The sequence below is a fragment of the Silene latifolia genome, chromosome 4 (assembly GCF_048544455.1).
Source record: "Silene latifolia isolate original U9 population chromosome 4, ASM4854445v1, whole genome shotgun sequence".
In the NCBI taxonomy this organism is placed as follows: Eukaryota; Viridiplantae; Streptophyta; class Magnoliopsida; order Caryophyllales; family Caryophyllaceae; genus Silene; species Silene latifolia.
In genome coordinates, this window is record NC_133529.1 from 13,367,336 (window position 1) to 13,378,726 (window position 11,391).

At 34.3% G+C, this 11,391-nt stretch overlaps 1 protein-coding gene across 1 annotated transcript; it reads right to left on the minus strand.

Annotated features, from left to right (window-relative positions):
• Nucleotides 1-531: 531 nt before the first annotated feature.
• On the minus strand, nt 532-6,291 carry LOC141653014 (type I inositol polyphosphate 5-phosphatase 4-like). Its single transcript, XM_074460657.1, has 13 exons — nt 5,382-6,291; nt 5,182-5,269; nt 4,596-4,664; nt 4,345-4,435; nt 4,157-4,261; nt 3,168-3,774; nt 2,900-3,093; nt 2,701-2,809; nt 2,440-2,588; nt 1,941-2,202; nt 1,784-1,856; nt 1,377-1,452; nt 532-1,063 (listed from the first exon to the last, which is right to left on the minus strand). Exons 1-10 carry the CDS (start codon nt 5,409-5,411, stop codon nt 1,977-1,979), a joined length of 1,668 nt encoding a protein of 555 aa, XP_074316758.1. The 5' UTR covers nt 5,412-6,291; the 3' UTR covers nt 532-1,063; nt 1,377-1,452; nt 1,784-1,856; nt 1,941-1,976.
• Nucleotides 6,292-11,391: the final 5,100 nt, after the last annotated feature.

The window sequence follows — 11,391 nt, forward strand, 5'->3', positions numbered from 1 at the left end:
TATTTTTCTTCCTAAGTATAAATTACATATAAATCATGTGAAAATAATTTTTATAAATTACATATAAACCTTGTCCCCTCCCCCTTTTTGTGAGAGGTCGGAAGTTTGTGACGGGATTAGCCCGTCACAAGCAAGACTAGCTGTAAATTAATATAACTCCATGAAATCCTTGGAATTTGAACCAAATTTTTTTTTTTAGATTTTTTTGTTTAGTTTTAATCTTTTAGTGCTCCATACTGCTTCTTGATGATGAACTGACATTCTGCATGGAGCATGTTGCATTCAAATGATTCTTTTTCAATTCAAATTATGAGCTTTAATCAACCAAATCACAGGAAAAAAAGAGCACAAAGCAATAAAACAGAGCTCTGCTCATGAAACCAGTTACTTAACACAGAACTCACTCTCTTTTGGCAGTAAATTCATGAACAGTGACAATAAAAAAGAAAGATGAGAATAACTACTGAATGAAGATAATAAAGGGTTTGGGGAACAAAAAAGAAGCTTATTGATCAATCAATACTCCTCTCATTTTTCAGTTGCTTTTTACTTTGTATTTCCTGTTCATTAAATGATTGACATCCCCACCTTCTGATTCTCTTATATACTCTACCTTTACAATTGCCCAATAATATTGTACAACCTAAAACAACACGAGTCGGTTTCTCTTAAGACGGTTATATCCGTCTTAAAATGTACAACAGGTCAAATACCACCCCCATATAGGTCGGACAAAAATTTGTTTGTCTTATCCATCTATTTGACCCTTATTATTGTTTAAAACGGATATATCCGTCTTAAACAAGAATTTGAGCAACAATTAATTTGTGCATCTTCTAGCTTTACACTTGAACTAGTAAAATTAGAAAAGAATGGTGGAAAAACAGCCCTGCATAGGCTGTTAAATCTCGAGTCAGTCGTGATCTAATCAGTCGTTGTGGGTTATCATGGTCGTTGAGCCATCAACGTAACCATTAACACCTCAAAAATGCGTCCGTGCTAGTCCTCAACGTCTACAAGTTAGATGTGATGGTACATCGCGGTCCAAGTTTTATAGCATGTCCTGCATGACAAAGACTTAAGTTTTAATAAAGCAACCAACTTTATATAAAATCCAAAATGGGAAGGCAAATTGGTGAAAAAAACATGAAAATTACTATTTGAATTCACTCTATACTAGTTTTATTTTGTTGCTAGTTTTTGAATATGCCAATGTATGGGAACTGAAAAGGAATGGGGTTTGTGTGGGGTTAGTATAGGAATTTACTGGATTAGAGTACCTGTGTTTTCTGAGGGAGAAATGAGTGTACAAAGGGAATTAGACAAAAGAAAATTATCACAAGCAGAATAACAGCAATAACAGAAAAAGAACTAACCCTTTTTCGGGGAGGGTTGATGGTGGCACGTCGCTATCGTCTTAATACTGATTTCCATTGCAATAGTATCCTCTACCTATAAGAATATGGGGACCGAAATTAATAGGGAGTATGATTTATCTTTAGAAGTTTGATCAATATCGTTTGCATTTTGACATATTGGTGAAACATCGTCAAATGGGAAAATGACACTTAGAAGAAAATTCTCTTTGGTTCGATAAGTATTGAGTTGCGTGTTTTGTGTGCATCGGTTAGGACTCTAAGAGTGCTCGAAAGAGTTCGTGTCAATTAATGATAACTAGAAGTTGCGGCGTTTGTTTCAAATTTCAAATCAGTAACTTCAGAAAGATCACCACAAAATAAAGGAACCAAAGAATGTGATTACATTATAATTTTAGGCAACTTACCTTTTAGAGGTTCTTTTGCAATGTCTTCCTAAACATGGAACTTCTTATCATTGAAGAAAGCATGTCCTGTGAGCTGTGACGGGTTGAAGGACGCGTATAAGAATTTGAGTCATATCAAGGAACGTAAAAGAAAAGAGGAGTGGAAACTGGAAAGTACCTGAATGATTGATTAATGTTCAAGATTTGGATGTTTTTAGTAGAAATTGAATCCTCCGTATCCATGTGAGTAGGGTAATAGCTCTTCAACTTCAACCCGAGCACTAGAGCAACTCATGCTTTTCCTGAACCTGCCTTGTTGGCTAGACTCTACCTCTGCCAGAAAGACACTATAAACTGGCCTGTGATCCGAGAACCTAGATTCTCCACGAACATAAGATAGTTGGCGAAAGCCTTTTCCATACCACAAGATGCGATCACACCTTCAGATGTAAAAAAAAGCTGATATTAGGAACTGCAATTTTTCCTCAAATTATCCATAAGACATTTTCAAATTCCAACCTGAGTTTTAGAAGTTAGAACTTGCGAATCAATAAAATTGCGAATCTACCATAATTTCGTCTAATGTTCAATTCAGGGTCCTTAATGCAAATATTTCAAACCATTTGCATTTAGGTATCACAGCAGTCAACAAAATGAAAGAAAAAGACAATGTTTACCATGCAGGAGTCCTTCGCTTTTGTTTCTGATGAGCATCAGCGCCAGCATATCTGTCTGAGTTTTTTGTATACTTGTAGGTAGGAGGAAAATAAATTTTCCCCTCTCTCCATCCCTCAAAGACTCGTCCCCGTCTTTGCTCTATCCGGAGCTGCATAAAAGGAAAACGCATCAGAGTTTATACTCATACAATCGCACTTTTCATAGACAGACCTGGGTGTCCTGAAAAGAAAGGCTTTCACAGTTCAGTAACAATAACATGCCTGGTCATTCTCTAGCAAAGCTTTCCAGTTCCTCATCTCGACAAGTGCCTTCGCACATCGGTAAGAGAGTGCTATCCGGTAATTCAAATCACCAAGCCATATAACTCGGCTGCACCAAGATTTAACATATTAATAGGGTTGTCTAGACTGTCTCAGATTAAGTTTTGTGACGGAGAATAGGCTCAAAAAGTGGTCTTACTCATGCTCCAAAATTGTCTGTGGAGAATACTCGTCTCCCGTGCCCTGAACTCTGGGAAATCTAGTCTTCCTTAAAATTTCCATGACATCAGAATTTCTTCTTAGCTCATCACCTTCTTTTTCCCCCGACGTTAGATGGCTACAGACGAAACAAAAGCTCGTTTGATGCAAGGACATGCTGATAGATATAGAGCCCTGCAAAACCCAAGTTTGAGAGACTTTCTTCAAAATATAATTTTCTACTTTTTACTCGATAAATTGAAGTATACCTTGTTCCCTAGATAACCCATTAATCCCCTTCCTACGCATGATACCTTCATATTTCGAACATCATCTCTTAAATCACTTCTCACCCAGACAGTGAGAAATATTCCAACCATTTGCTTGCTTGCAACCAAGCAATATCTTGACTGCCCTCTTTGGCTATCACACTCGTCCATCGGAAACAACCCATAATTATAAGACATAGGTGAGCAATGAGTAACAACTGGTGATTCACATGGGTTTTCATCATCTGAGGAACAAGGATCATAATCACCAACCCTGTATCCGGACATTGCCCGGTCACAGACACTGAATCTTCTATCAAGCCGTGGTTGAGATTCAGAAAATTCATTATTGACTCTCATGCTTCGGCTGAGTGACTGAAATGATCTCCGATGGAAAAAAGCCGAGGCCTTTTGCCTTGTTGATCCCTCAAAATCGGCATCTAACTCGACAATAGGGTCAGGAACCGGTGAAGGTGTATGATAACCACCAGTTGCACCAGGTAGATTGTTTAGAGTTCTTCTAATTAGAGCTAGCCACTTTCTTGCTGGCCCATTGTCTTCTGTGCCCAAGACATTGCCAGCATTCAAAGGGACAATTTCTTGAAAGCTGAAAAACCAGATAATTGGGATAATAGTGTTAAAAACAAATAATGACAAACTTTCAAATAATTTGAGTAAAGATTGTTTTTCGGTGCCAAAGGGGACAATAAGGGGTCGATTTTGATGTTGACCGATTTCAAACCCAAATCACGATTACAACAACAACAACAACATTACCCCAAAGTCGCCGATGGCCCGCAAATCGGGGTGTAAGGGGGAGTCGGATGTCGTAGATCTTACCTTGTGTTAGCAACACCAAGAGGCTGTTTCCGAATGACCCAAATCACGATTACTAGTAATATTTATTCCGTATTAATTAAGCTAGCTAACATTTGCATAAATGATCGAATAAATAAATACACACCAAAAAAAAATTAATAAATACACACCCTAGAACATAGATATCAGCAGGAGGTGATGTATGAAGCCAGTCTTCCAGATTCAAATGACTAGGTGGGGATTTCCCTGCCACATTCCATGTTGCTACAAAGATTCTAAACAACAAAAAAATCAAACATAAATCAACATCCAAATCTCCTAGATTTCTTAGCTGAATTCATTATTCAATGAAACAAACCTATAGTTTTGCACATCTGTGACTTGAGGTGGTGTATCTAATTCGATTTTACTGCGGCGGACACGTTCCGAACTTTTTCTGCTTGATCTTTCTGATACAATACAGAATGGACAAGGGAAATAATCATAAGAGGAGCATTTTATGAGATTAAAGCACAAGTTTGAGCTAAGAAAAGTTCATTCTAAAGAATTTAGACATGAAAAATGAAAAAGAGTAGAGTGGTCCAAAAGCAATAATATGTGATACTGAACCTGTTTTGCTTTTCTTAATAGTGCATGCCTCTCTCTCTGATAAATTGTTTCTCCAATCTTCATCACAACCTGAAAAAAGCTGAGTTAATTTCTACCAAAGAGCAAAGACTAAGTTATCGTGATAATAGGTCATGGGTTCGAATCCCCTTCCCATGTATATTATACTGGTCTTGCGCCTCATTTGACACGAAAAAGCAAGTTAATTTCTCAGAATTAATTCAATTAAATTCCTTCAAAACAAAACAATTACTTCACAAATGTTGATGTAGAAAAAAAAGCAGAGATCTTTAACTGTGAACACAGAATTGGAATCATATTATGACAATAAAAAACCAAAATAGAACTGAATACAACAGTGTATTTGAATCAGAAATTAACCAAATAAGGATGAAATTTGCACAATTTACAAGAATGTGAAAGCAACACAGGATTAAAATCACCCCAGTAAAACTAGTCACTTTTTTCAGAAACACTTCATCATCATAATTTTCAGAGTTTTTAATGATTAAAAATGCAATGATGAAGAAAAGAATGTGAATATTTGATAAATAAAAAATAAATTGAAAAAATGAAAAATCACAATCACCTCCATAAATTACATCATCTGCATGAAAGTCTTCAGCTTTATCCTTGATGTTGAACCATTTCTTTACCAAACTCTTGGGCCATGAAAGCTTCATTTTACCAAAATAAAAATTATTAGTATTTTTTTCGTGTGTAAACCGGGATGTTCACTGTCGACAACAGTGAGTAGTAATTATAAGCATTTTATACAAGTACACAAACCTTGCTCTTTTTGGAGTTCCCTTCCGTCATTGTTTTAGTGCTTCATATAATGATTAATTAATAGAATAATAAAGATACTGTAGACTGTAGTATTTAAATTTGGAAGTAATTTATGATTACAATGAGAAAATTTCCAATAAATAAGGGGAAAATGTATAATCTTGCTAACAATAGATTAATAGAATAAAGTCAAGATTTCACTATCAAACCAATTATTGAAAAATTGATAGGAAAAAAGATTTGGTTTTGAAAAAAGTTGCTCTATTTGCATAAATATAATGAGTAGGAAATATTGGAAATTTGAGAGAAATAATAATTATTTGGCATTTTAATTTCTGGGTTTTTTAGATTAAGATCAAGTGAACAAAACCCACTTAGGAATTTTTGGTTAGTTAAATGAGCTAATCACACACTCAAGCTAAGTGAATGAAGAAACAGAGGAAATACAGGGAAGATACGGCTATAAAACCGATATTTCCGTTTTAAACAAGAATTTGTGTAGAAATAGTAGTAAGGAAAGGAGGAGAGGAAGAAAACAATGTGGTTAGAGAGAAGAAGAGGATATAGAAAGAGGGTAAAGAGGGTAAAAAGAGAGAGTAAGATCTTGTGTAGTTGTTGTAAGATATAGTGTAGTTCTGAGAACAGGAAAGTATCGAATTTGAGAAGAGAATAAAGTGTAGAAGAGGAAGCAAGGGGAGTGTGTGTGAGAATGTGAGAATGTGAGAATCACAAAGGGGGAAAGAGAGGTGAGGTGAAAGAAGTTGGTTTTCATCAACTTGATTTATTTTAGTCCAAATGTGAGACCCTCATCTAGTGTCTAGGGGTGGGGAGTAGGTTGGTCGGGTTGGTTTTGAGTCGAGTTATTTGATGATTTGGTGGTTGTTGTGGGGTTGAGTCGGTTTACGTGGTTGTTTGGATCTGATTAGACGAGATTTGGTTATGTAGGTTTGAAACTGAGCTAAAAATGACGGTAAAGTGAAAAGTATGAGGTTGTGAAAGAATGACTCTTTTTTAACTTGTGATATCCTATGATCACGTGTCTAATCGGACAAGGTTTGGTGACATAGAGTTAAGATCGAGTCAAATATAATGATATTCTGAAAAGTGCGGGGTTTTGAAAGAATGACTCTATTTTTGGTCCAAATTCCCTCACCAAGGCACCTATGTTATAATGAACTCGAACTCAAAAGACATAACCCAATCTAATCAGTGCTGAAAACTATAAAGTGTGTTATATTCAAAATGAAATGAATTGAAATACCAACCAAGTGCTTGTGGCCCAGTGGTGATTCCAAGCTCCCTTAAAGCGTGGAAAATTCTGCGAATTGCGAGGTCCTGGGTTCAAATCCCACTGTGGGGAACGCATGCGGTTATTTCGGCCTTCGAGGGGAAACCCCGTTGAATAAGTGGACCCTGGGCTTGCCGGTGTCTGGGTGTCCGAGGGTTTGCTCGCTCCTTGGATCAGCCTGGTCGGCCTTCGTGGGGCAACCCCAGATGAAGTCAACAGTAGCTGGAGAGGGAATCTCCTTTGCTTGCAAAAAAAAAAAAAAAAAAAAATGAATTGAAATACCTTTAAGAATGAATCTTCTATAATAATTAGTTATAAGTAAATTATGTACGATAATAAACTTAATATTGCTCAAATGATAACTAAATCAAAAATAGTTATTCTTGCTTGTGATAAAAACTAAAAGCACTCCGTAACTTGTGATATCTCAAAACCATCTCCCATTTCTAACATTACGCGTCATAAATGAGAATTTATAGACCAGAAACACCAATGTATAATAGTTTTACTCACAAAGTCACAATGACTTACTAATAGTATTTGTGTCCTTAAAATGATTAATTAGTACATGGGTTTCTGTGTTCAAGTGCCCTGACAAGTTCTCAATCTCCACCTTTGAGTTAGTCTTTAATTTACCAGGTGATGTAAGTCTTAAAAAGAGAAGCAGTTAAAGGAGATGAAGTTATTAATTAGTGAGACATTAAATGTGTGATTAATTGCAAAATAGTACATTCTTTTACATTTTTGGGTTACATTTTATGAGCCTTGTCTTGTTGCAGCTCATTGTTCGTTACCTGATGCATGAAACTTGCTAATTTCAGAAAAAAGGCAAATAATAAAGCGTACCTACTATTATAAATTTTTCATTTTCTTGGTTGGACCAACAGAGGTTTTACCGTTTGAGTTAATTCTTATTATTCGTAAAAAAATTACTCTTGAATACTATCTATACATTGATACACGAGTTTTTAACTTTAAGGTAACACCTTCATGCCAGCGTAACACAAAGTATACAGGTTATAGTGTTATACTATAGTTCATTAAATATATTTTTCATATATCCAATTGAGTCAAAAACTCGTTGATTTTTGAGTTTTTAGTTATGAATTACTTCTTCCATTCAACTCTACTTTACATGTTTGCTTTATTACGTTTGTCAACGCAATTTTTACGCGGTAAATATCTTTAGCTACGTATTTGCAAAAATTATAAAAGTTAGATATAATGTACTCTTAAAGGCGAATCAAATAAGATCTCACATGAATATATTTTAACTTATGTATCGAGAAAAAATTGAAGTTGAATGTCCGCTTGTGAATAGTGTGCAAAAGATAAGCATGTAAAGTGGAGTTGAATGGAGGGAGTATGATGGAATAAATTAAGTTGGCTCACTTAATTGGCGGTGCTCCTTTTTCTTGTGAAGTAACGATCATTCGATGCAGTTCTTGGCGTAATTTTTATTTAGGGTCATTCGAAAACTTTTTTGTATTACTAACAGAAAGGTAAAGTTGTATACATCTCTGGCCCTCTTATCTCGCCATCTGCGAGAAACATTGAAGCATTGAGGTAATGTTGTTATTACATGCCAGTAGATATATAAAATGAAAAACAAAAAATATCTTTAAATGTTATATTTTGTGTATTGATCCCCAAATTAAATATTTTCACGTATGAATTTGTTTTCTCTTAAGAAATGTGTGTTTTACAAAGTTCATTCATAAAAAAATGTCTTTTGAACATATGTTCTAAGGACACATGTTAAAGTCACTTAAATGAAAATTTGACAAATAATCACTTAATGAAAAAACAGTATAAGAAATTAATACTAAATATTTTTGTTTATGTCCATGTTAAACCTGTCAGGAAATAATTGCTTTTAATTTTTAATCTCCTAAAACTTAAAGTATATACTTGAATCTTTGACGTTTGGAAGTGCTCAAAGGCACATCTATATCTACTTGTGTACTTTGCCTATAACTCATTAAAAGTACACAATAAACACTTAACTCCACTTAATTAACTACTCAAATTAATGTTTTTGGACTTTGAGAATGATTTTGAGAGTAATAGTTATTGTGTAAGACCGTCTTATACTGTAAGACTGTTGGTTCTATTTAATAAAAAGATAACTTATTTATTAGGGTTTTTTGTCAGAAACTACCTTTATTTAAGGTCATTTGTGAACAACTACCTTTCATTTTATTTTTGGCTTTCAACTACCTTTCATTTTTTCATTTTGCGAAAGACTACCAAAAATCCATTTCCGGCGAAAAAAAGTCAACTTTCCGGCATTGACTTACCATTTCATGTTGAATCTAACTCTTTACTTCATAACCCTAATAATCGATGATAAAGATTGATTAAACCCGACATTAATCACCTCAATTTGTCTATCTCTTACCCGAATCAAAGTCCTAATCACCGAAACAAAATCATCATTGATATTAATCTTAACATGCTAAATAATTCTTCAACAATAATGATCTATTATGGCCTTGTTGGCAAAATTAACTCCTAGTGTTAATTATTAGAAAATAATCATGGATTCACTCGTAGGATCACTTGTGTGCGACTATCTCATTAGTTTTCGTATACCCACCATCTTACCATGAAGAGAGAAAGAAGGTACTTTAATATGACTTAGATGGACAATAGGTTGATGAATCATAAGTAGTCTATAAGGTTGTTGAAATGTAAGGGTGAAGGTGAAAGTGGTAGTAATGGTGATGACGGAGATGGAGATAGAGATTGAGATGGTTGATGCGTTGATATTGCTTTGAACAAACTTTTGATAAGGTGTTGGGCATGGAGAGGAGCTTTTTCGGATTTTGTTGGGTGAACAAAGGGAGACATATGAGTTATATGTGTGAAAAAGGGAGAAAAGAGCAAGTCAACGCCTGAAAGTTGACTTTTATTCGCCGGAAGTGGATTTTTGATAGTCTTTCGCAAAATGAAGAAATAAAAGGTAGTTGAAAGCCAAAAATAAAATGAAAGGTATGTAGTTGTTCACAAATGGTCCTAAATAAAAAGTAGTTTCTGACAAAAAACCCTATTTATTAATAATAAATGAATAGATTAAAAAATAGACTGTTTTACAGTGTAAGGGTGTCTTATTCTATAATTTATTTATTGTAAGGAGTAGTTGTGCATGGAATTTATAGGTAATTCCAAGTTTTTAGGGCCATGCAATGCATTTCTAAAAACATTCAATTTGGTATACTTTATAGAAGACCAATATATGCTATCCAATGTTTTAATCCTGTTTTTGTGGCTCTTTTGACTCAAATTCAAGACTTATGTCTAGTAGACCAAGAGCATTTGTCCATATTTCAAGATTTTAGCTCTTTTAGGGTTAACCCCACTTAGTATATAGTTTAGGATATGTGATTATGCATGGATTAGCATACGTGCTTATATAAAGTGCACTTTAATTACATCCATGTAGGATCTTGTTAGCAAAATGTAGGGCCCTTTGCCTAAGCTTAGGCCATGCCATATCATCATAAAGTTTTGTGTAACTATATACAAGTATACTTTATGAATTTATTATATATAATCATGGTGTAGCAAACTTAGAGGATCTTGGATTGAGTTGGTATAACAATAAACAAATTTTGATTTGATTATGTAATCTATCCTACCTATTCTGAATTGCACGCTCATATGGGTAGGTTTGAATGTTTCATCACACGAGCAAGATCTTAGATAGCTTCTAGAATATAATTAGGGGTATAACCGATCCAATTTGAGCCCGAGTCCTTGAAATTAGCCTAGTCAAAACTCGGCTCGAAATCGCTCAAAACTGATTCGGAGCCAATTTCGAGCCGAGGTGACCAATTTCAAGCTAATTCCGAGCTTAGTAGATCAGTGCTTACACCGAAAGCCTGTTTACTATTCTATATTGAGAAGATTTCTTATAGGTAATTTGATCATCCAATGGTATTATTGTTCATTTGTATCCATTAACAACAGCCCCAAATGACCCTCCACTTTATTTGGTCTTTGTGTCAACAGTAAAGGTAAACAAATGACCGGGTTGAAGGGAGCATTATTTAATTTTGCCATATTTTTAATAATCTTTGTTCTTAATAAAATGTTTTATTAGCATTTATGATTATATTTTTATTATATTTGATAAGTATTTTGTATTTATTTTTAATTCGATATAAAATTACAAATTACAACTGAAATTTCAAGGTCTAATGTCTTGAAAATGTTTTTCCTTTTTTCATGGAGTAATCATTGCCTATCAATATATAATAAGTAATTTGTATAGAGTCTAAGTTAATACAAAATAAACGGCAGAGCCAGATCAGATAGACACTTTAATCTTTTTTTTTATATATATATATATAGTATAATGTAAAATAAGAAAAGTGACTAAGCTAAATCTTAAATTTTGAGTTTTGGGTGTCAAATCTAATCTTAAATTTTCTAGTCTTTACTATACATCTTACAACATTATCTATTATCTATATTGTAGCAACTCCTAGTATGTCTTAATAGTCATTTCCCGATTACAAACATCCGTAACTAAAGTGCTTATTATTGGAAGAAGAATAATAAAGAAAACAAAGTGATTTCTTGGACAAAGCTCTCAACTTAAGTGTCTAATTCAAAAACACATGCAGCATGTGGGAACCTGTGTTGATTCTCATAGGCTCATTGTCTCATTATTTTTCATTCTTCTAGGTTCATGGGGCTATCAAGTATTTGTCTTAG